Below are 27,002 nucleotides of genomic sequence, written 5' to 3' on the forward strand. Positions count from 1 at the left end.
ACACCATGGAAACCACCGTGATTGAACATTTTTTGACGGAATAGGCTCATTTATCTGGTATACCTAACGGGTGAATCTGCTTTTGGCATTTAGTTCAGACAATCAGCACCCATTTAATACTGGCCAATTCTATTCATACTACATGCTTCCGGAATGTCCGTTGTCTGTTCCTGAGTCATTCATTATGAATGACTTCCCTTGAAAATACTTCCCGCACACACAATTGCGATGCTGTATTAGGATTTTTGCTGCAGAAACGCAGGGATATTAATCCAGTACAGTATGAATTATCCCATCGCAGCTGACATTTCATCAAGTTCTGTTGTTTGATTTTTTAAAATCAATGTGATACTTCCTCCACTGACCAAAACCAATTGATATAAAATAAAATTAACTAGGACAGTTATTCATTCAAATAAAATCAGATTTACTATAAAAAAATCAAAATTCTATCGAAAGTAAGTTTTCATTAACAAATGACACCTCCTTTGAGGAAATTGAACAAATTCATAATTGGTGCTTTCGTCTCAATACCCTATTTCATCCTTTTTTCGAGTTTCCCCTCTCCTGGGAGTGATACCAATAGTGCACAAAATTAGACGGACACATGGCGGCATGTAATGCTTCAATAGGATACATATTTATGAAAAATAATAAATATTCAACAAATTCCAAGAATTTGCAAGAAAGAGATGCCGCGGTGGTAACATTAAACGGAGTCATCCGCTACATGTTTTGAACCCGGACATCGAGGGATCCAGATTCAAATCCTGATCAAGGTGAATGACTTTGACACTCTGAAATTGTTGCATTGAGACATTTAACAGTTTGTTTCTTTACAAAATTATTGTATTTATTAAAAGTACATATTACAACAAGGGTAATACTGAATTCCACCTGGCTTTCGACAGCTTCTCGCCACATGCAAATTCAGCCAACCAAATTTGTACACAATGAAGATCTTGTGATTTCACACTGATATGCTTTTAGCTTGTCCGTACAACAGCGGATTACATATGTACATTCACCAGGTTTTTTAAAAATTTAAAGGAACTTGAAAAATAATAATAAAGTATAGTAACAGGTACTTTTGTAGAAAGTACAATACAAACCTTCATAAATACTCAACACGGTTTATTGCATAATGAAATGATGCACAATTATTGAGACATTGCCCTTTTTTGGGCTTCGTGGCATTCCAAGCTGTAAATAAATAATAATTATTACTTTATATAGATTTACAATATATTTTTACAACAAGCACAAATTTATTATAACAAGCAATACATGGTAATGATATAGCAAAATATATGAGAAAAACATATTAAGGAGCAAACATGATGGGAAGAAGTCATTTTCCAAATGTCTCAAAGAATTGCAATGACTCGTTAAAAATGCCGGGAAAACATTTTGGTGGCTAGAGTTCAGAATACTGCAACTACCATTTTTAGTTGACGGTTTAAAACAATTGCTCAGCACTGATGAAAAACAAATGCAGAGGATTCCTACATTCCTCAGAGTCAATGATATTGAGTAAATAACAATAAGTGCTTCAATTTAAAATAACATTAGCATCATAATTTATGACATTTCACTCAAGATAACCTATTTTACATGTCATACAAGTAAATGAACTTAATTTTGCATATTTAGTCATAAACTGCCAGGGGTAAACAACTTAGGTGGAATATTTAATTACTTTCAATGCATATTAACAACTTTCAATGATTACTAAACATATATAGAATTTTTCATACTACAGCATGGTAAACATTGAAACTATTGCAATGCATACATAATTGTTTAAGGTCATTAAATTCAAGACAATAAGAAGGAAATCATCCAATTCTCATGAGCAACAAAATTTCCAAATTTGTATGCAAATATAAAGAAAGTATTTAATCGTAAAGTGAGCCCTGAACTTCTATACAAAGATTATGTCATCGAGCAAACCCAGTGAGCCAAAAAGCCCACTGAGCAAAATGTTGGGACCCACTGAACATCAAATAATTAGCAACCCTGGCCATGGGAATGCCAAATCTCAAATTTAATTTTGAAACTTAATTCATCCTAATTCCAAAATATTCATTGGCTCATGAGCTACCCCATAATTTACAAGACAGGCAAATGCAATGGTATGATGAACCAAATATTTAGAAAAGAAACAAGAAAAAGAAAAGAATTCAAACATACTTGAAAATGTGTATCTCATCTGACTGGAGTGATGGATTTATGGGCTGCGGGGTGAGAAAAACAAATTGGTAATCCTTTTTATCCAACCCATGAGTTATTAAAAGGTCTAAAGTGATCTCCCGGTTTGCATTATCCTGTGAAATAGATGTAATGATGAATATACCATTATTACAAAGATAAACAAAAGGCTTCTTTTCAAATCAAGTCTCTATTAAGGAATACATTGAAAGTTGGAGGTCCCACCCGTACCTACTATCTCTAAAACTAATGCATGTTGCCATCAACATGCATAATATAGCCGTCTCTTTGAAATTAATAGCTTTCAAACAATACATCCAACCTGATTCACAGCATATTTTTCTGCACATAATTACAATGAACTATGAATTTATTTAATGTACTATTTGAACACTGAAGTCATCATTATTTTGCCAAGCTGCCTAGCATAGCAAGCAATTTGCATAACGAGCTGAAACCTTTTGACCAAAAATGACTAGCTCACTGAGAGATGATAAGATGGGGATTCCTAGACTGATCGCATGCCTGCTACTTCCTTGTGAATGGAACTCATTCCGCTAGCATTTCAAGTCACTAGTGATTGTACATTTTTCCAAAATTGTGTTCAGACATATCATTTACGATTTTTTTGTCCAAAGTTTAACAATATTTTGGGCATAGTTTTAAAAATGTTCTCAGTTTTCTCAATTTTTACAAGATGGGTTTCTTCTGGACAAAGATGCCAAAGCGAACCTATATACTTGTACGTATAATTAGAGTGGACGAGAATGCATTGCCCAGTAACAAGCCAATGAAATGCCATCTCGTGCTGCAATTTGAATTTCAAACTCCCACTATTTACCATTCGGACACTCCTCCAGCCTTCAAGAAGTGTGAAATTCTAAACAGTAGGTTGCACGCAATGCAGAGGTCAAGGGAAACAATGGCATCATACCATGCGTACAAAGCATTGCCCTGATAAGGCAGTGGCTGTGTGTGCCAGAAGTTTATTCAAGAGTAATGTTGATTTACATTTTTACAAAATTTTGAAGCGGTAGCAAAAGCATATGTCTCTAGAAAGCTTTCCAGTAATGAGGATTCAGGAATGTATCATGAAATGAATTCGAAAAAGGGGTAAACAGGAATACAAATTGAATTCGGTGGCTTAATTCCCCAACAAGAGAATGGATGAACATGATCCACAAACCTACACAATGTACAAGGGTGGTTAGAAAAGTTCTCAGAATCACCGCCAGATGTCAGAGCTAGAGCAATGATTTCCCGTGTATTAATGAGTTATCCTTTGTAAGTAAACACACAATGCATCAGTGCCCTGGGAAGAGATCTGTGGTACGGACGTCTGTCTGTTGCAGTTCCCATGTAGTGATTTGCGAAGATTGAAAAAATTGTGACTCGAGCTGTGATTAAATACTTTGTAAAGAAAGGTATGAAAGCAAAGGGAATTCATGTTAACTTTAAGAGCACTCTGACAGGGGCCTCTGCTCCTTCGTATTCAACTGTTGCCAACTGGACAAACGAGTTTAAGTTTGGTCTTGGCAGCTTAGGTGATGATCCATGTAGCGGTCGGCTGAAATGTGCCACCAACCCGGAAATTATTGCAAAAGTGCATAAAGTGTTCTTGGAGAATCGCCGACTGAAGTGGCGAGAACTTGCTGAAGCTGTAGGGATGTCATCTGAAGGGGCATATCACATTTTAAGAGAGGAATTCGATATGAGAAAATTGTCTGCTAAATGGGAGATAAGACTCATGACGCAGGATCATAAACGCATCAGGATGGAAATTTCCAAACAATATTTGACCCATTTTAATAGCAACCTACAAGATATTCTGCGCCGGTTTGTGAGCACAGATGAAACTTGGGTCCACTACTATACCCCATGTACAAAGCAGCAGTCAAAGCGGTGGAAGCATGTCGATTCACCACCACCAAAGGAAGCAAAGGCAATATGGTCGGCCGGCAAGGCGATGACTTCAGTTTTCTGAGATGCCAAAGGGATTCTAGTGATATATTATCTTCTCACCGGTCAAACAACTACTAAACAGTACTATGCTAACCTCTTGGACCAACTACAGTAAAAGATACACTAAAAAGGATCAGGTTTGGCAAGGAAGAAAGTCATCTTTCTGTCAAGAAAATGCACGCCCACACACAAGTGTCGTAGCTATGGCAAAAATACTAAGGGGAAAATGGTAGCCACACCCGCCTCATTCACTTGATTTGGCTCCATCAGATTTCCCATCTCTTCCCCAAGCTCAAAATATTCCTCCGTGGAAGGAGGTTCCCTTCAAACGAAGAACTTACTTGTATATAATTGACTATATTTCAGTATGGAAGCAGTTTTCATATATTACATTAATTTTTACAAGCATATTTTTTCACTAAACAAGTGTTTTGCTTTGCGAGAAAGATTAAGGAAAAAATATGCTCATTCTGTGAAGTTTCAATACATATATTCATGTTTGGAACTCAACTTCTGATTCTTGATGCCCAAACAAAAGTTGGTGTCATGAAAGACTACCTTGTTTCTAATTCTAATAATATGATACTCATTACGGTCTTCATTCTTTCTCCATAATAGTCATATATTAACATTACATATACCAAGTAGAAATGATTGTGGCACTTACTCCTAACATCAACGAAATTTATATGATTTTACACTTGAATTGGAGCTCGAATCAAAAGAGGAAAAAATCCATCTCATTTTTATAATTATTTCCATTATATTGGGCCTGAACCAAATATTGGGCCTAGGACACAACTCCGCACACTTGGTGAGTGAATGGGAGGAGCGTCATACAGGGTGCAGCAGCATACTTCATTGATTGGATTGACAAATGCAATGCAAATCAGCAAGTTATGCTCCCGCAATCTGCACCAACTACGACACCATTACTATGAAATCCTTCATAAAATATTCAAGACCTGGACGTCAAGCATTGTGCCCAGGGATTTATCTGAGATAAATAGCATCTGATCACTTACCATGTACACGTCGAATTCATCCAGGGCATAAAAGGGTAACTCCAGTGCTTCCCACATTGAAAGAATGAAGGCAACAGTTGCAAATGAGCGCTCTCCACCAGATAATGACTTAGGGTCACCTGTGTCAGCTGCCCTCTTTGCTCCACACTTTGCTTTACCTGGTGAAGGATTCCTAAGGGTGACCTTGATGTCTAATTTGCGCTCACTATGATCAATTTCAATTCCTCCCTACAAGAGGGAACAATTTAATGGAACTTTATTGTTTGTGAAAAGATAACAGTATAAGTTCATGCCCACTTGATACCTTAAATTTAAATAACTTCAAGCCACATAATCTGAGTCAAAAACTCCAAGCAAAATTGCTTTCCAGCCATGGTCTTTAGCAAATCAAGCGACCAAAGTGTCCGGACACAACATCTAGGGGGTTTTCAAGGAATAAGATGTTATGACGAATAACAGTAGAGTCAGGTGATTGTAGATAAGTGGATTATACCACAGTCCACGAGGTAACATCCTACTTTAACCCTCTTAGTGCGGCGGGGATTTCAGGGGTACTAGTGAGAAGTGCGAAGGGTAATTTAAGAAAACGTATCACCTTAGAAAAAAAACATTATGAAGTTATTTGTTTAGATATCCATATGCAGTTTTTTATTTTAAAATATAATATTGTAGTTAATAATGATGTAATACATTTACATCATCTGAAAAATAAATGTAATTACTACAGTATCATAAATTTGAAGAATATATTTTTAGCAATTATATTCCGATTTTTAGACACAAAACTAATGTTTTTTTTAAAAACATTTTTCAATTAAACTACGACATTTAAATATAATAAAGAATCAAAGGGACATGCAGAAAATATTACAAATAAATAAAGAAAAACCAGTGAATTGCAAATTTTTTTGTCAGCCTCTGCTTAGTTCGATTTTGTTGAAAAGGCTGATTTCACTGAGTCAAATTGGGACTTTTCCCCTTTCCTTCAGACTGCGGCAATGTGCTTACAATCTTAAGGCAGAAAAAAACCAAGTTCTAATTCACAGAGAACTGCTGACAATGTAATCTAATTCACAGGGCGCATTTGATTAGATAGGATGGATAAGCAGCTATATATCAACACCACGACACCACAACACATTCAAGAGATTACAGATGAAAACAGATTAGTAGCCTTTCAGTGGCTTTTCATAGTGGAAAGACCACTCAGAAAAAAAAACGAGCCAACAATTAGGCTGAGCTTCCCGACATGTACAAAACTGAACGAAAAATTACAGTAAGAATTATACTTTTTGAAAAGCATTTAAAATTGCTAATAAAAAATTAAAAAATTAGTTACATAATTCTATGGAATTCACCCTATCGATAGCACAAAAACCATAAATTATTAAAGAAAAAAACCATAAGTTACAGCGATTTAAACAATAGCCTATGCAAGAGCCGATATATCGGCCCGCCGCACTAAGAGGGTTAAACACAAACCTGTTTTCCTTTGAGGGATTCAAAGATCTGCAAGACAGGCATTAACAGTTACTTAAACAGTCATCAGCTGATAAGAATTGAATGGGCATGCCTAAAATTACTTTTGACAATTATTGTACCATAATTCATCATAACATCTTGATTCTTTAAAACATCCGTGAAATTTATTATGTAAGAGGACACCTTTGTAGCTTTATTTGTTAAAAAAACTTGGCTTGAAATCGAGGGGATCTGAGCTCATGTCCCTGTTCATGACTTAATTTTTACAGAGTGAAATTTCTTCATTTCGATGCTTATCAGTGGATGACCCCATTGAAGTAACTGTCCAGGCATATCTTGGAGCTCTTTGAATAGCAATCATTACAGCAGTGCAGTGCCTTCATTTGAAAGGCTTTCAATTATTGAAAAAAATTCAGGAATTCATCTCGCTCACTGAGCACGAGAATTACATCACTAAATTGGACGAGTGACACTGATGAAACCTTATGGGTTTTCAATCTGAGTGCAACATTCAAAAGCATCAATTTTCTTTTTTTGCTGTTTCCCCATGATAAATCGAAACAATGACTGAACAGCCAATTCTTTTTCAATGACCCACATACCTGAAATCTTCGGCGATCAATCAGAGATTGAAATAAAATTTGCATTCTGGTAACTAGTAACTGCAGGCACTTTGAATACACTATCCTACGATGGCTCAGCATTGACTTCAATTTCTGAAATGTTGAAAATTATATAATTAATTTTAGACGTGGTTTTACTCAGCTCATCCAAACTAACAGGAAAACCATGTAGCTATTTCTAATCCAAGTATTCTTTTCATTCAAATTGATTACCCTAGCACAATGGTCTAGTACACTGATTTCATTGGCAAGCCCATCACACTTGATCTTGTAAGCAGAATACCTCTCCCCGAGCTCCTTGGGGTTGCCTTCAATTTGTTCGACTCTTTCAATTTCATTCTTAAACTCCTTGATTTCTTCAGTTATTTCCGCAACTGACCTACAAGGGAAAACAAAACAATACGCACTTGACCGGCTTGCTTCACCATAAACCACAGAACTGTGGGATTTATTACATAACTTGAAAAAAATGTTAGAAATACTACCTTGATCAAAAATTTCCCGGAATTTATTCAGAAAATTAAAAATACAAGTTTATTCATCTAAATCTATATTGTCCCCTTCAAAGTGATCCCCATCGACTGCAACACACTTATGCCAGCGCTTGATCCAATCCTCAAAACATTTTTTATATTCGGTTTTCGGTATGTCCATCAGTGCTTCCTGCGATTTTTCCATTACTTCCTCTCGGCTGCTAAAACGCGTTCCCCGTAATGGTTTTTTAACTCGATTGAACAGAAAGAAGTCACAGGGAGCCAAATCAGGTGAATTCGGTGGCTGTTGGATGGTATTTTTTGCATTTTTCGTCAAAAAATTACGAATAATGATAGCACTGTGCGACGGTGCGTTATCATGGTGCAAAATCCACGAGTTTTCTGCCCACATTTCTGGTCTCTTTCGGCGAATTGCTTCACGCAAACGTCTCATAACGCCCAAATAATACTCTTTGTTTACTGTCTGGCCTTCTGGCAAAAATTCATGATGCACTACACCGTTGTAATCCATGAAAACCGTCAGCATTGCCTTCTTTTTTGACTGAAAACGACGTGGTTTTTTTGGTCTCGGCTCATTTGGTGAACGCCATTCACTTGCCTGATGTCTGGATTGCGTGTCGTACTCATAAACCCACGTCTCGTCTCCAGTAATGATCCTTTTGATGAATGTGGGATCGGATTCAGCCTCGCAAATCATGTCTTTTGCGACGTCAACACGGTCTCTTTTTTGCATGAAATTGAGGTCTTTTGGAACCAACTTTGCTGCTACACGACGGAAACCCAAATCATTAACCACAATGTCTTGGGCGGATCCATAGGCAATGTTCAAGTCCTCCGCTATTTCTCTGATGGTTAATTTGCGGTTATTGACCAACATTTCTTTTACTTTATCAATTTTTTCACCGACTTTCGATGTCGATGGTCTGCCACTGCGTTCATCATCTTCGATTGACTCACGACCACTTCTGAACCGCTCGTGCCACTGGTAAACGACCGTTTTTTTTAGAGAATCGTTGCCGAAACACCTTTCCAACATTTCCAACGTCCGTGCGCCACTAAATCCGTTTTTTACGCAAAATTTAATACAAGTTCGTTGTTGCAAATTTAAATCCATTTCTGAAATTGTAAAAAATCGCCAACACACACAGAGATAGATGTACTCTTGGCTACGTAACTTTTGCAAATGTCAAGTTATGACACTAAGATTTAAAGGGAATATCAACAACAGATGTACCAATTTAACAAAAAAAACAGAACTCAAATCGGAACGATGGGAGTGCCACACGGTGGTTATTCCGGGAACTTTTTGATCAAGGTAGTATGGTTGAATTAATGCCTGGAGGAAAATATCTTGGTTATTACTTCCAATTAAAATCATTTCCTTTTAAAATAACAAATGCTAACACTGTTGAGGTGACCTATATTGCTAGGAATATTAAGCAAACTCTGAGGATAAGTTCCCTGTCAAGCGTACCATGCAGTCCTTAGCTGATAGTAATGGATGCAGGACTCAATGAAAACTCGAGGGCCTTTGGGATAAATAGCGTTCCACATGGATGAGATGAGAGAGGGGCGTGGGTGAGGACACAATTCAACGGATCATCATTCACGGGTGCCATTGCAACACATTTATGATTGTTCACTGGATTGGGCACTCAAATTCAGTGGGATGCAAAATTTCCAAGGACACATCAATGCAATTGCACTGTGAATATGCAATCTTAAACTAAACCAGGAGCTTCTTCACAGTGGAAATCCTAATGTGAAGCTCTCCCCGTACTTTCAATAGAAAGCAGAAGACTGCACACTATTTTTATAAGAATAATGTTGGTTGAAATTTTTATTCAACAAAAAAATTTTCAGTCATTGACCTCTATGGAAGTTACACAAATGTTATTGTGGAAAACACTTCACAACAGCCGTGCTCCATGTATTAAGAATTCAATGTCAGGATATACAGATTCAAGGATAAACACAGACTGTAACATCACTACAAGGTTGGAGAACAACTGCGCCACAGGCATATAGATTGGTGCGATCACCTAAAACAGTAAGCTCTACTACAATGAAACTCAACATGGGAAAAATATGAATAACAGGAACAGACATTCTATTATTCTGTATAAACATAGGCAATTGCCAATTAGTAAGATCCAATAAAATCAAACAACTGACAAAATTAACATATTAGAAACATCAAATTGCAAAAACGGTAGCACCTTGGATAGACTGTTCAAAGATAAGAAAAATAAAGTTTTAGATTGCCAAAAAATTAGATGATATTATCAAAGAGTCAATCATATGTATAACAGGTGTGAGGACAACATTCCTAGCTAATATATGGTTCTCAATATTTAGATAAAATTTCAAAGGAAGCTTTTGCAGTGGATTGACTGCCTCATTAATGCTTTTACTGTGCACAACTCATAATACAAAGAATGTCTTACCTTTCAGTTTCAATCCTCTCTTTGGACAACTTTAAAGCACCTTCAGTAGCTGCCTCAACTAACTTTTTCTGTTCAGCAACTTGATGTTCCACCTTTCTCAAGAGTTTTAGACATTCTTGCTTCCTTTTTGTTGCTCCATCGAGCAATGATTTAGCTTTCATTAGCTTGTTATCCAGTTGATGAGACTTACTCTTGAAAAAAATGAATGAATAAAAAGCAGTTTTACAAAAATATTGATGCATTCATTTGGCACCAAGGATTGGAGGGGTTGGAAGACTCCACTATTCAAGTTACGAGGTCTGTTCAAAAAGTATCGAGACTTTTGTGTTTTTTCAAAAATTATGTATTTATTCATGAATACTACTTATTTTGTTGCCTTCAAAGTAATCCCCTACACTTGTGCCAACACTTTCTTCCAATCCTCGATGTACTTCAAAAAATGATTTTCTGTGATCTTGTTCAGCTCCTCCTTTGGTGCAGTCCTTATCTCGTCAATCGTAGCGTAGCGTCGTCCTTCCAAGGGCCTCTTCAGCTTCGGGAACATGAAAAAGTCACTGGGGGCCAGATCTGGGGAAATACGGTAGCTGCGGCATCATTAGTTTGTTGTTTTTGGCCAAAAATTGCAAGCAGGGGCGTTATCATGCTGCAAAAGCCAATTTTTGTTCTTCCACAATTCCGGGCGTTTGTGGTGGATTCCTTCGAGCAAATTGTGCATAATTTGCAGAATACTATATTCCTTATTTACCATTCTACCCTGTGGCAAGAACTCGTGGTGCACCAAGCCCCTGCAATCGAAGAAAACTAACCGCAAAACTTTCACATTCGACTGAACCCGGTGCGCTTTTTTCGGTCTTGGCTCGTGCTGTGGCTTCCATTGGGATGATTGAGCTTTAGTTTCCACGTCATAACCATAAATTCATGATTCGTCACCAGTTATAACCCTCTGGAGCAAATTTGGGTCGACGCAGACAGAGTCATTAGCAATGTTGATGCGTTGCTGTTTTTAGTCAAAATTGAGCAATTTTGGTACGAATTTCGTGGCAACCCATGTCATTGGCTAACCATTGGTAAAAATCGAACGGCCCGAGCCAATCAATATGTCTAGGTCTTTAGGAACATCTCTAACGGTGATTCCACAATTGGGCAATACTATTTCCTTCTCTTCATCAATGTTTTTGTCTGCCGTTGACGTGCTCGGGCATCCAGCACGCTCTTCGTCCTTCACATCTTCTCGGCCCTCTGAGGACATTTTGTGCCACCGATAGAGGTTGTTTTGGTCCACGGTAGCTTCTTCATATGCCACAGTCAACATTTGGAATGCGTTCACGCACTTAATTTTGTTTTTCACACAAAATTTGATACAGATTGTTTGATCCATATTTTGGAACAGGCAAACATCGAAGACAAGCCAAAACATGTCCAAGCAAAACAGCTCTCAACAATTAACTGAACATCCAAAATGGCTGAACTTTTCGGCATAAGTGAGAGACAAAAGTACCACAGTATAATGCCACAAAAAAAAACAAAATTCAAACATACATAACCCGGGGAAATTAAAAAATTCACGATACTTTTTGAACAAACCTTGCATGTAATCAACAGAAATGGTTCATCTACATTCAACATTGCACCACCACATAATATGCCTTGAATCCATTTTACCTGCTATCCTTGATTTCTTGCAACAACATCCTCTTCTCCCCCCACTATGATATTCATATTTCTATGACATATTTGCAGATAATAGCGATATTCAAGTACTTAAGACTTTGATTGTCAGTTTAGTTTCCTTTTTTATTGTGTTAAACTAAATACATTGGCACTAGAAGCTTTAAATTCAACCCAGAAATTAATGTACAAGCACACTGACTACCCCTTTCCACCACATAAGGAAAACACTCAATGAATTATTACCAAAATAGACTTTTCTACAGTAGTGGAAGCATTAAAAAGTAATCTCTTGCAGCATGTTGAAGCAATGAAGAATCAGGTTTCACAAATTGAACAACTACTTACACAAGTTTGCATAATGTGAAGCCCAAGACTGACAAGAAGGTGGATGAAAAAGTTACTTTTGAAGAGATCACTCCTCAAAAAACCTAAACTGTCAGAACAGAAGAGGGACTGTTTTCCCAAATATTCATGCGCAGATATATATATGTATATATCACAGCATCAAGCTGATTGTTGCTGGGCAAACTCATAAGTACCATCAATTACAGCTGGTACTCCATCAGTACCAAAGCCTCTTGCATGGCAGATTTGCAAAAAACATACAATGACTGTTATTAACCTATTTGTTGGTTGCTCAATATATCCTTTGAAAAAAATATTTTGGGAAGATTTTTTTTAATTTTCAACATAACCTGCTTTTCGCTTGATACACTTTTCTCAGAGTTCCAAAAATTTCAAATGAATTTCAACAAGCTCATCAATCAGTGAAAATGTATATGTATTATATGGATGAATATAGGTATATCTGTGCAAGCTCATGGAATACATGGAAAATATTTAATTTAGAATGAAACGCATGCAAGTTACATTCAATTACAGGTTACATTCAGATAGAGCTGTCATAATATATTTAGGATATTAAGAGGCCTTTATTTGTTACCTATGAGTGTAAGGGGCTAAGGTGGATGGGGTTACAGAGATGCCGGCTCACATTAAACTTTTGGCTACTTTCCTTCAATGCAAGTATTCTCTGCCAACTACATGGCCCGTTCAACAACTAATTAGAAAATCTAAGAGATGATATTCTAGTTTTGGAAAATGCTTGCTTTTAGTAAGCCTCATCTCTCACTATAGACTGCTGTTAAAGTTTCAGCCATATCTATCACATGGTTTCATTTTCATAATCGACTGAAGCAACAAACTAACCAAAATGAAAGAAAATGAGTTTGGTGAGTTGATTAAACACTTCTTTTAAAAAGGCTTAACACCAAAAGAAATCAAAGCCAGGTTACATGAAGTTCATGGCACATCTGCTACTGCGTTTGCCACTGATTCAAATTGGATAAATGACTTTAAAAGGCTTCATACATTCACAAATGATGAACAACATTCGGGACTACCAGTTGAAGTGACTTATTCCAAAATGAACGACAATATGAGAGTAAAATTCAAGACATGCCTTTGAGTATTTGATAATCAACATTCACGAATTAGTCGAGGCCACAGGCAGATCACAAGGCAGAGTGTTCTCCATTTTGAAGGGAAAATGGGGTGCGACAAACCTCTCGGCAAGATGGGTTCAGCATTTTCTCTCAGCGGTGAATAAACGCAAGTCAAAGAAAGCAAAAAGTGGTCGATTTGGCAGTTGATTTGGTAGTTTTTTGCCACAATCTGGATGAGCTTCCGCATCACTACATAACTGTGGACAACACATGGATACACTACTGCACTCCAGAGACAAAGGAACAGTCAAAACAGTGAGGGCGGTCTGGCTCCAAAGGAGGCAAAGAGGGTGAAATAAGCCGACACAATGATGACCGTGAATTTTCAGGATGACATCGAGTCATCTACGTGAATTACTTGCAAAAAGGACAAATGATAAACGGAGAGTATATATATTATGCAGTGCAACTGCACAGGTTGCGTGAAGAAATCAAAGGAAAACCATTCTCATTTGGCAAGGAAAAATATTCTCTTCTCTCACGGCAGTGCTTGGGTGCACGGCTGTGCAGTTTCAATGGAGAAAATAACGACACTCAAGTTTGAATTCTCACCACATCCACTAGATTTGGACCCCAGTGAATTTTTTCCCCAACTTGAAAAAGTGGCCCCACAGAAAATGAATCACATCGAACAAGGAGGTCATTGCCAACACCTGCCTATTTTGAAGACCTTCCAAAATACTGCATTTCACCATCCAGAACTTTGCAGTTATCATGAATTTGCATAGATACTGCGTGCCCAGGGCTTCATAGTCATCTTGAACAAGTACATATGCCGTGCATCTGGGCGTGTGTACATATTTCTATATTTGTTCAGCATGCAGTGGGATTTTGTGTTTGAATATGTATTTGGCCAATGTGGCTCGTCTCTTTCTTCTCGCTATGCGTGCCACAAAACGCACTGCTCCTATCCTTTATGATGTTGTATGATTGCTTACCTACTTTCCTTCCTCTTGTCTCTCATTTTTTTCTGCTTTGGTGGGTGAAACTGCCCCCTGATGCCTTTTCTTGGCCAAAGAATTGGGGCATTTGGTCAATATATAAGACCTGCAAATCTCTGTGTGAAGTACGTTTCTTCAATAGCTCAAGTGATTAGCGCATCCGCCTGTCAAGTGGAAAGATCCAGAGTTCAAATCCCGGTCTAGGAAATATTTTTACATTTGTGATCTGCTTGATTCCGCTTTCCCCACCTCTCCTGTGTTTGCCCTTCATGTGTGTTCCTATCCCTTTTCCTTACATCTATTTCTGTATGAATGAATTTGTTTGCCATACCGCATGATTTTGTGTTAAATTATGTGTGTGTGTGCACTCAAGGTAATTTGCTTTTTGAATGAAAGGAAAACAAACGAGGAAGTACTTGGTATGGTGGGCGAAGAGAGGGGTTTGTTGGGAGCAATCCTATGGAGGCAGGAAAAGTGGATGAAGGGGGTATTGACCGGTAGGGGGATGTTGAAGACTGTAATTGAGGGGAGAATGTTAGGCAAATGAGGAAAGGGAAGGAAGAGGATAGGGATGTTGGACGGGATGAAGGGAGGAAGAAGATACTCAGAGCTGAAGAGGGACCTGATGTGGAGTAGGATGTTGCATTTTGCTAGGGGTCACAAATTATTTAATTAGTAATGTCCATCCGAAAACCTACCTTAACCGGTAGATTACGTTGAAAAAACATTCTTCAAGGACTTATTTAATGACCCCCATAGCTTTTTCTTGGAATGAAGTGATAAGTGGAAGACACTGAATTGAGTTCTGAAGAATTCCTTATGTACCAGCCTAATTTTTAATCTAGGTAAACAAATTTTATGTATTGAGCATAACATATTACAATCAACAATATAAATCACTAATATAGACATGTACACAGAAAACTTACTAATGGACCTGAGGACCGACTCCTGCCTTCCATGAGGGTAACTTGAATCAAAACCGTGGATAATCTATTGAATAACTGATCGAAGTACTTCTCCACTTGATAACATTTATTATTTTAGGACTGGGTTTCGATGTATAACATCATCATGGATGATGTAATACATTGAAACCTGGTCGTAAAATAAATAAAAAATGTTATCAAGTGGAAAAGTGCTTCGATCAGTTATTCATTATGTTTGACTTCCACCACATCACGCCTGAAGCTACTCAATTTGTGGATAATCTGGTTTTATTTGAATTTGGACAACCTACGGTCCCAAACATGAGGGTAATCTGAAAATTTCTTGGCCTGATGGTGATAATGACAATTTTTGTGTTCAAAAACGTTTTATTTTTTAACATAATCACCTTTAATATTAATACATTTCATCCTGCAGTGTTCCAGTGCAATTACCCTCTGTAGTGTTCTTCGAGTAGTGCTGCAAAGTGCTCGCCAGCAGCTGCAACTGCTAGTCAATCAGATGAAAAATCAGAGACCAGCGAGGAAACTTTTGAGTTTTCAGAAGAGGTGGGAAGTCTGAGGGAGCCAAATCCAGGGATTAGGGTGTATGTTCCCGCACTTCATAGCGCAAATCCATCAATTTTCCAATCACCACGGTACTTTTGTGGGCAGGTGCATTGCCCTGGTGGAGAATGTTTCCTCCCTCCGCAAGATACGTCCACTATCACGAATTTTTGCACCCAGTTTCAGGAGAAGGTTAGAATGGTAACAGAAAAGTTAATGGTCCCCAGTTTCTGTTTCACCTTTTCCAAGATAGCCGATCAACAGAATTCCTTTTGACTCCCAATAAACAGATGCCATGAGCTTCCGTGCAGATGGCACTGTCTTTGCCTTCTTCGGAGCTTATGAATCGGCCTCTATCCACCGCAAGGATCGTTGCTTTGATTTTGATGCGTAATATCAATTCCATGTTTCATCCAATGTCATATGCCAATGCAGAAAAAATACTCTTGTTTTTCATTGAGCACTGTTTGTAAAGGGGAGGCCTAAAGAAGAAAAAAATCATCTTTCGCCAGGACAATTCACCTCCTCACAAAGTCGCATTGGCAATGGGAAAACTATGGGAAATGGGGTACGATTTGATCTGCCATCCCCTAATTCCCCTGATTAAGCACCCTCAGGCATCCATCTGTTCCCAAACTTGGAAAATTTGTTCCTGGGAAGTTCTTTGTGTCCAATGAAGAAGTTCAGAGTGCCACAGATGGATATTTTCACAGCCTTCCAGACTCTAACTTTCGGGAAGGAATACTGATGTTGAAGAAATGCAGGGCCAAGTGTGTTAAAGTCAAGGGAGACTACACATAGAAAAATAAAATCATTTTTGAACTGAAAATCACAGTCTTTCATTTTCAGGCGAAGAACTTTCCACCTTACCCTCATAATACACATTATAATCTTGTGCCATTGGATATGTTGTACTGGTGTCAAATATTACTCACAGTTCTGATGTATGGGACATGACGGTTGGCCTTGCACAAAACAAGCCAGCAGCAACCTAAGTATCTATGGCAGAATGAGGAGAACCCACCTGTAGGACTACAATTACAGCTCATGGGATTTTATTTTGCAAGTCTGATGCAGAGCATTAATATCACGACTCACTCCTTAAAAGGGTGAAATTCAACCATAAATCTAAGCCCTGATGGCATTTAGAGCTCCTCCTTGTCACGTTGCAAACAGTATGCCAGCTCAGATCGTACACCCAGAGCAATGGGAGCCTGAAAGGAAATTTGCACTCAACTGGTTCAGCAATCTAGTTGCATAAAAATTAGTTTACTGAAGCAAATGCTCACCTTTTCCCCCAAATGGTGACTGGTTGGCAAAATTGTTACAAATTCCCACCTTATGCCCACGTACCCCCCCGTTTCCCCACTTGGCCCCCACACCCTGGGCGCCATGAACAGGAAACATCAATGAAGCATACAGAAATTAAGGGTCAAAATAGCCTTTAATTCAGGATAAATTGATTATCCGTCACTTCCAGTAATCTGCCTCAATCATTCCCAGCGTTCCCGCCTACGTAGGTTTTCCTCCCTCTAGGGCTTGGGTGTTAGTAATTGTCTATTGTTATATTATTGTTCAAAATCCGATGTATAGGCTGAAGTGCTGTCTTTCGATTAACGTGAAATAAATAAATAATGCAAATTATGGATGACAATACTGAAAAGAAACTTACCACCATTGAATCTATTTCCCGGGACTTGCTCTTAGATTCTTCTTTCAATGCATTATATTGGTCCACCATATTTTTGTAAGAATCTTCAATGTCTTTGTAATCACTTTTTGATTGTTCTGACAATATTTCTAAATTTTCAAGCTCGGCTTTCAGAGTGTTCTTTTCTTCGACCTAAAAGAAATAAAATATTAAATATTTAAAATAATCGACGGAATAGAATTAAATTATATTAAAAAGGCACTATCACTCTGAGTGAACACACACGGAGGAATCTCATTTAACAAGAGCTCACAATCCCTACAAAAAAGTTTCCACTAAATCAAGTTCCCATTATCACCACTGGCATTTAGTAATTACTTATTAGAAAATTCCTATGACTTTTCAGGGTATTATAGCTGTCACTGTAGGCATTTTAGATCATAAGTATACCTGTATCAGACTAATGAATGAAAATGCACCATACATTTTTAAGACCTTCCTGGGTTTCATAGTATTTAATGTCACACTGTTGTTGCATGTATAAACATTTCTGGTGGTCAATCTTGGCGACTACTCTAGTTCCATATCACAAATATACCACATCATTTGAGTAGAGGTCTGTATCATGAGTTGGAATGCTTAAGAATATAATTCATTATTGCAAAGACTTCAAAATTGATAATAATTTTTTTATTTGCAAATACTAGGTCAAAACTTTTTGAAGATGGTAGACGCAGTTGTGTCATATTTGAGGTCATATTCCTGGTGCAAAATTACCTACATTTGAGAAGATAATAAAAATAGGCAAGGACAATTTCATTGATATGCAAATTTACTGTAGAAATAACACATCCATATGAACAAATTAAAATACCCCTTCAATCACTCGAATCCTGTTCACCGCTCCACATTTTCATCAAACTTGTTTTCTGACAAAAATATGGAAATAAAACATCACATTCATGCTATGCATTCTCTTTTGGTGGAAAGGTAAATATGGACTCAATTATGGGTGATAGAATTTTGCTAGTGAATATCAAAATAATCCTCTGCATCCACCACCTTGTGGCGAGACACGTTAAGTTTTCGGGCAGTTAAGAGGTTTACAATGAAGAGGTTTTAAAGAGTTCCATTCCATCCCCATTATACGAACAATCCTGATACCATATCTTCAAACATCCTATTACGATCAGGATTCAGATTTTGGCAACCAAACTATACTTCTCTGGTCCCAAATCGACCCATCACAACAATTTTTCTCTCAATGTAGAATCCCTCTTATGCAGAAACTTTGGACGGCATTAAAAATCCAGAACCGTACATGAGCTCTGCATGCTTCTTTGGTTTTCAATGTGCTCATTGACTTGGACTGACAACAGTCTTGCTAGCAATCCAGGAGAGGAAATCAATTACAGCAATCCACCTTCGACCTAAAGACTGAGGATGGAATGCTGGGGAAACTATTGGCAGTCCACGTCAAAAAACACGATTCAAATCCTTAAAGCATGCAGAGCTCCTCTAATCCACACCACAGAAACCTCTGAAGGGACAACCATAACTTTAACCTAAATTTGTTTATGATAAATGACTAACTGAAATGTAGTCCTATGGAAAATTAAGTACTAATGAAAAGCACACATTCACGGGATTTATAAGCAGGCTGAGACAGCTGAAAATGTGTTCTTGGCAATCATATAAAGATTTAATTTTTTATTTTTATGTTTAAGCAGATACTGAATCACTCATGCAGAACAACCTCTGTGGGTGCCTTTGTTAGTTTTCACTATTACTGATTTATTTTCCATGTTTATCAAAGGGCAATAAACTGTACCTTTGGTATTATTCATAGTACTGAGATTATCATTACACGTCTTACTCATTATATCAGGAGTCCACTGTTTGCTGAAATATAATATCAGTGGTGGACAAGTTAACTCAAACACAAATGTATAAAATTGGAAGAAGTCCTCAGCTACTACTACAGAGCTTCTTACAAAGAGAACAAATACCACATTTTGTACGTTTACCTCATTACACAATAATAATTCATGCCCATACACACCATAAAACACTCAGATTTGATCATATAATGGATAGAGTGATTGCCTACAAGGCATCAATCGAGACAATGGGTGTGAGATTACATGCTCAAAAATAAAGAAATTACTGGTTTGCACTTCACATTTTGATAACTTCATAGAACTAATAACTATGAAATTTAGCTTTCTTAATACCTGAAAAATAAAAATATATATTGATCTTGAAGAAATATTTGTACAAATCAATACACCAACAGTAAAACACAAGGGGACGTATAATATCCACCTTTTATGCATAAAATTAGTCATCCCATAAACCAAAGTTAAGACATTGACATTTAAACTTTCAGAACCATTTTGGATCTCTCTTACACAAGAGTGAATCCTCACTTCAAATTTTTGACTTTTTCCAAAAAACATACATCAAGTAATCAGTAAGTTTTCAAAAATTTCATTTGACACGGTGGGCCTACTTAAAGCAAAGATAATTTCAAAATTAATCTTGGGGGAAATCAGTTCACCAAGCATTATTTCAACAAGAGTTTGACGTTAGAGATACTTGATGGAGTTACAAAAAACACCATGGCTATTTCATGACTTTTAATAATAACTGCAACTGCATGAGAACCCTAAATATATCATGAATGAGGGATGAGAAGGGACTTTTTTCTACAGGGTTCCATTATTTTTTTAAAAATACAACTCTGACTGGTGTCTCAATAGCTCTCACCTTACCCAGAAATTAATTTGATTGGCATCAACAGGGTCACTCCTCTGTAAATCCATTATCTGCTGCTTTAGAGATAACTTCTTATTACTCAGTTGATCCAACACTTTCTTGGCTGCTTGAATTTCGCCTTTGTGCAGTTGTATCCGCTTGCCCACAACACATTTCTGGGAGAGCGTGTTCTCGGCCCATTTTTTAACACTAGTAATTTCCGCCAACATTTCCCTGAAAATGGACAGCAGAATAAAGAGGCGGTACGAATATGGATGACTATATATTTCCACAAAATTGAACCCACCTTTTGGCATCTTCAACACTGACTTGAAGGAACTTAGCCTGAGTCCGGTCATCACCAGAATAACATCTATAATTTGGATCAGGATAGTAGGTATCCCCTGACTTTGTCACCACTTTTTTACAATTCTTTGGAACGCTGCAAATTGGATGAATTAAAGTAGGTAGTTATTCTTTGGCATTCCCTTGGCATACTTAATTTTAAGACATTTTCAGCCTATTTCTTGAGCTTCAACTTTAATCAATGCATCCTTAGAGAGATAATTTTACTACATATTATTAAATGGAATGCCAAGTCAAATAATTACAGTGAAGAAATTAAAATTACAGCAGTGCCAATAATGAATTCAGATATATAGTAAATGCCAGTTGATGAATAGATTTCAGCATACTAGTATCAGTGTCAGAATTCAATATTTTTTCCACAACGCACAACCCTGGAAATTTTTTTTCTATATTTTTAGATTATTAATATTTTGGTTCTTACAGATGCATATAATTCTCAATCTTTGAAAAGTATCCACTGATTTGTACTATTACCAGGGCCATGTTAAATGCACAAGGCCACAATCTGTTGAGAAAGGCTGATCAGTGGAATTATTTTATTCAAAAGCATAATGAAATCTTGTAAACTTTGTTATGTACATGTGTTTCAAGGAGGGAAAATGTCTGCCTCACTCAACAACAAACTAGAAAATGCATTCAAAAAGCAATCATCAGACTAATTTTGGAGAATTTGAGAGTGATAAACTTAAAATTTTGAAAAAAAAAATGCTACAATTGCTGAACTTACTCATCTAGTTGCACCAACATCATCTTTGAGTGATGACAAAAAAATCTGTGATTAAAACATACTTGTATTCAATCATCAACTCTTCAATTCAACCTCTTTAGTACTGATGGAATCACATTCAAAATTGGCACCAAACGAAATGCAAGTTCTACTTCTCTTAATAATGGCATTACATAGTCATGCATGCATCATCTTCCATCCTTGTGGGATTACAATTACAAATGTAATTGGCCAGAGGCTGGCTCCCAACTATCTTCCATTCAATCTACTTGAAAACAATGGCCATATGTGGAGATTTTGGCCACACTTAAGATTTTGTTGAGTTTGCTTTTTTGTGCAATTTTTATTCTCCTTACTTGGTGCGGCTTTCAAGTTTTCATTGATTTGATTAACTAAAAGAAGTGTCAAAATGTTTTGCCCTGACACCAGACCTTCTCTAAGTGCACAATTCCAGATTCCACAACAAAGCAAAGGGCGTTGCCAAGCAGTAGAAGGAGAAGGCCACAACAGTTGCATGGACAACAGATTTACAGTCATCCCACTCAGTTGACGACTATTTGTCATTGATGGTGCATTTCCTTACAAAACATATCATCTTTTTAGAAGTTACTCCATTTACATTTTAGATTGGCTCCAATATTTCTGACTTTTCAGTTGAAACACTTAATTGGTGGAATATCGAAAGAGAGAATGTACATTTACTTGAGATAATGCATTCAATACGGCAAGGACATTCAAAATGTGACGGATTCCCATTCAAGGTCACGCTGCTCACATGCTAGAGTTCCTCGTTTGGGAGGCACTACTAAATCAGACTCACATTTAAAGTGTTTGCAGAAAAGTGACAAAAGTCACACGGCATTTAAGGCATATATTGTGGGCAAACACTTGGGTGAAATCTGCCAAGAAAACAATTTTCGGGTCCATGATTTGATCCAAGTTGACTTTTCAGTTTCAATTTATTGAAGAATTTAATGATGCATTGGTGATATCGGATTTATTGCCAAGTGCTTACGGGTGGAATCCGAAAATCTTCTAATAATTCAAACCTATCAATGTATGTAATAAATCAACAAAATATCAGGGATTGGTTATTGGGAATATATTGATATTGGCTCGTTCTGAATTAACATAAAATAGAAATAAAACATTAGGAATACACGAATAATCACAATGCATAACAATTCACCCACACATTATAAATAAAAGTAACCATCTCTCATTGTTTCCAGCAGATTGGGTCATCACACCCAATCTGCTGAAGTGGCACAGAAGGCCCAAGATTTTAAACTACTCTATTCCTAAAATACAATAAAAACCGCTATTTTGAATGAGCAAAAACAAACTGTGATTAATTTCATACCATCCTTCACTTACTTCCTTTCATGCATCATCATTTCACGAGCTGCTCTGGGATCGTCAACCAAAAGTGTAGTTTCAATGCTCAATAAATCCATCAAAGAGTTGGCAACAATATGGTCACTCACTTCCAGCATGTTCAAAACATTGGAATAGCCCGGACAATTCACAGAATGACTCTCGTAGTCATAAATCTAAGAGTTAAATGGGTGAAAATTGATTAATTAATAATATGAGTGAACTATGAAAAATCAACATTACTTTAAACATGGAAATCATCAAATGGCTTTTTTTCATGGCTAAGCGCACATATTTTTGATTGCCTCAGGTTACTAATTGTTATTTACAGGTGATTATATAAACATTTTGTAGCTACTTTCTTTTCCTTAGGGCAACATTTCAGGTGGTCGACTGCTCTGGGATTACTTCTACATAGATTTCAATCAAAATTCTGGACGTCATATCTTTAAGTTTAAATGCAATGCTGTGTAAGACAATCTTCTCCCCTTAGATTCCATGAGGTTATTATCATTTTAACTTTTCATGCGAAGCTTAGTTTCTGTTATTATTTTGATACAATGAAATCCGTATTAAAAGCAACCATTTTCTATGCCTTTATGACACTTTCATACTAGATAATGTTGAATGCCTGTTGGCTCAAGTTTATTGGGAGGGATACAAGGTACGTACGTATTAACAGAGGGGCGACATCATCATTGGCCCAGCACATATTAAGTTTCTCGGCATCATCAGTGACATGAAACTGAAAGTGTGACATTGTATATATTCATGATTGCTGTGGCTTTTTAAGTACTTTCAATGACAAATTAAAACTCTGTTGCATACTATTGACTCCAAACAGTGATATTACAAAAATTTGTAATTAAGGCAACCATTCTCTAAGCCTGATGCAGGAGGAAAATACTTACTATTAAGTATTTTTCTAACGAATCTGCTTGCGCGTATAGGTTGAGTTTATACCAGAATACCCCTGGCCCATAAGACTCTGAGGCTGATTGAGAGCAGTAAAAAGTGCACCTCATGGGCGGAAATGGAAATACATACAGTAGTAACTTTTAATGAAAATATTGGATTGCGAAAAATACCTTGTCCATAAATTTGGTGGCTACCACTGATGGAACAGGACCACCACCTCTGGTAACTTTTTTGATCAAATTGTAAAGAACTTTTCTGTCTTGATGGTCATTCACAATGTATGACCTTAAATTGTCCCCTCCAATTACAGATTCAACTGCAGGAGCCCAACTTTTATCCTTGACTTTGAGGAATGAACCTAAAAAAAAAAAGGAATTGGTGTCATAATTCACATTGGCCTGGTCAAGTGCACCACACTAAATTCATTTCTAAATTCACACAAAGAATGGAATGGGTCCACATCTTTTCCCTCCTTGGGATTATAACTTTCTATAATAGAGTGCCATTGACAATTAACAACTTTTCAATTTGTGGAATTGGGTCATTTTTACTCAGGCCAAGAATTTTACCCATTTTAAAAAATGTTATCAATTCTCACAAAAATTTTTCTACTGAACCAATTATTTAAAAATCTTAATCCTAGACTGGAATGTTCCCGCGTCAATTGCTCCCAAATAAGCAGTACAATAATGGCTGCCAATAGAGCCAAATACATTCTAATATCCTAATTTCTTTAGTTTGCCTTGCACAGGATTTAAGGATTCTTCCCAGAAGAGATGAAAGCCTGCAGCCATTGCAACTCTTTCCATCCTTGCCTGTTAATGTTGAATAGCACACCTGCTCTCCACTTGATTTGCTTCTGGCATTACATAATCTCTGAGATGTGCAAATAGAAAGAACACCATTTACTGAAATATTGGCAATTAAAATCAGAAGATAGGAGATGAGCCGAGCATTACTGAACTCGTAATGACTTAAATGCTGGCCATTATTTTGTTTGTGCAGTCAATCTAGCATCCCCCTACCATTGCGTAGGCCTCTCCCACTCATACACTAAGGATAATGACCAAGTTGATCTAATAGGAGTAGCCTTATAAAATACATTAAAAAATTAAAATTCCCAGGGGATTATCATCTCTCATTCTTCACTTTGTACTTCTCATGAAACAATTTCAAACTTCAGAAGAATGACTGTACATCATAGAAGAGGTGGATAAATACCAAACGAGAGCATTGACTAATGCGGGTAATCTGAAAAGTTCATTCAGAAGCCCTGAAGATGACGATCGAGTCAGACATAGAAACATCGGCCGAGATGGACGAGATAACCCAGTGGAGGACCCGAGAGGAATTCACGCCATCTGATCTGATGATGAAAATGACAATTTACAAATTCAGAGCACCCCCATCACCAAATTAATACTAATATAATTAAAACTGCCTGTATCTACTCTAGACTTGATTATTGCCAAGAAAAATTGAAGAGTCCCAACTAACGCAAGCTCAAAAATGTCCACTTTGCCCGATAACAAAAGCCATAAGCATGGTCCAATTTTGTAGATGGGAACATATCACAATGGTAGTCCCTCCAAATTGCTGCAATCACGATAAAGAAGTTTTCAGCACCCAACAGGTGGATCTCTTGCTGCAGGCAATATATTTCTAAGAAACTGGCTGGAAGGTAAGAAACTGGTTGAGGATAATGTGGCCGTGGATCGTGATTTGAATGGCCCCCCAAGATTCTCGAATGGTAAGCAGCATAGAATATATTATTAATACAAATGAAACATCTATTTTAAAACTCCTTCTCAGATTAAATGATGATACCATAAGGAGACACCTGCCATCGAGGGACGAGACCGCAGAGAAGACTGATGGTGATGATTTAGTGCAAACGGTAACTGCTCACATAAACGACAATCCATTTCCATTGAAAAGTATGTCAAACCATTGGGGCTTAAAGAATGTGAGAAACTAATCTGTGAACAATAATGCCAGCTCAGAATTATCATGGATTATGCCTCCCGAGTTTCAAAGACATTTTGCAAACTCTCAACACGTCACTGTGTGGACAAGAGAGGACATCACTTGCATTCATTAATCATGCTGCACATTCTCCAGACATCCCGTATCAGGGATGTTTAACTGAATTTTAAAGTGAGGCTGCATGCTTCCTTAGAATTTCTCATGATGGCAGAATGAAATAATTAGTTCCATGGTATCAAGAACAATAAGAGAACAGAATGCTTGTAATCGATATCTCCCAGGAGTCAGCTGGACACAATACGTATTGACCTACAAGGTAGGGACTGCGCATGGTTGTACTAGTATATTTATATATTTTTTTGCAGGTTCCCCCCACCTTCCCCCATCCATTTGAAAAACCCTAACCCCCTCATCCCTTACCCTTTCCTCCGGGTGCTGCACCCCCTGCCACGCACCTTTCTGGTGGCTCGCAGGGTAATGATGTAGATGGTATACATAAATATGAAATATGCATGGTACAATGGTGCTATAACTGTGAGAGCAGTGTCCTTGAATGTGTATATTTTTCGAGTTTCAGCAGTGGTAGTGTTGGGGGTTTTCAAGGTGCATCAATGACTATGCTCATTTTGCACCCCAGCCAAAACGTTTAAAACCTCAACACAATTTTAATAATTAATAAATATATAAATATTGAAAACAAAATCCATTAAAAATAAAGAGACCACAACAAAAGTTGCCTCATTACGCCAGTTCCCTTCAAAAATGTTATAACTGCATCCCCTAAAATATTACCTGGCTCTCCCCTTGTTTTAAAACTTTCTCTGGCCCTTTGATACTTATTGCACTGTGCAACGATGTGTTTCGCCATCAGGGCACAATCATTGCAGGGAGATAGTGCTTTTTCCTCCATGAAGAAGTACAAGTGTGTGAGGGCAGAGTGCCCCATCCTCAAGCACGTGACCTCGACCTCTTCCCTCGGATTTTTCTGCATGGAGGAGGGTCATGACGAAATGCCCAATTTCTTTGCCCTAAGTCTCTTCTTGTGTAAGAACCACCAAGCTTCCTTCCACTGGTTTAAAATTAAATTCCGCAAGGCGGCCTTTAGATCCTCCACGGGTACCAATGTGGAATCGGTCTCGAGTTTGCCCAGGGCTTCCTTCGCCACTTTGTCCGCTTTTTCATTGCCAGGTATTCCCACATCACCAGGAGTCCATATAAAGGATACCCCGTCCCCCTTTCTCTGAAGGGTATGATGGATCTCCTGAACTATCACGTGCATTGGTGAGAAGACCAACATGGACTTTAAGGTGCTCAACGAGTCCAAACAGATAATGAAAGAGCCATTATTTCCTTTTATGGCCAT

General features: G+C 37.5%; 1 protein-coding gene across 1 annotated transcript; it reads right to left on the reverse strand.

Annotated features, from left to right (window-relative positions):
- Window positions 1-900: 900 nt before the first annotated feature.
- On the reverse strand, window positions 901-27,002 carry LOC139685953 (structural maintenance of chromosomes protein 6-like). Its single transcript, XM_071583088.1, has 13 exons — window positions 26,760-27,002; window positions 26,432-26,624; window positions 23,824-24,011; window positions 22,736-22,911; window positions 20,570-20,704; window positions 20,280-20,496; window positions 17,527-17,697; window positions 10,245-10,435; window positions 7,517-7,682; window positions 7,283-7,396; window positions 5,199-5,426; window positions 2,194-2,327; window positions 901-1,203 (listed from the first exon to the last, which is right to left on the reverse strand). Exons 1-13 carry the CDS (start codon window positions 27,000-27,002, stop codon window positions 1,161-1,163), a joined length of 2,199 nt encoding a protein of 732 aa, XP_071439189.1. The 3' UTR covers window positions 901-1,160.

The sequence above is a fragment of the Hetaerina americana genome, unplaced genomic scaffold (assembly GCF_022747635.1).
Source record: "Hetaerina americana unplaced genomic scaffold, ioHetAmer1.1.p SCAF_1219, whole genome shotgun sequence".
Lineage (NCBI taxonomy): Eukaryota > Metazoa > Arthropoda > Insecta > Odonata > Calopterygidae > Hetaerina > Hetaerina americana.

Bases quoted from the DNA above. Each gene is read 5' to 3' on its own strand.
- LOC139685953 (XM_071583088.1), bottom strand. From the start codon at position 27,002: ATGGCCATAAAAGGAAATAATGGCTCTTTCATTATCTGTTTGGACTCG. The intron at 20,497-20,569 runs GTGGGTTCAATT...GTCCATTTTCAG, and splicing joins AGTGTTGAAGATGCCAAAAG to GGAAATGTTGGCGGAAATTA. The intron at 2,328-5,198 runs GTAAGTGATCAG...TCTATTTCACAG, and splicing joins ATGAATTCGACGTGTACATG to GATAATGCAAACCGGGAGAT.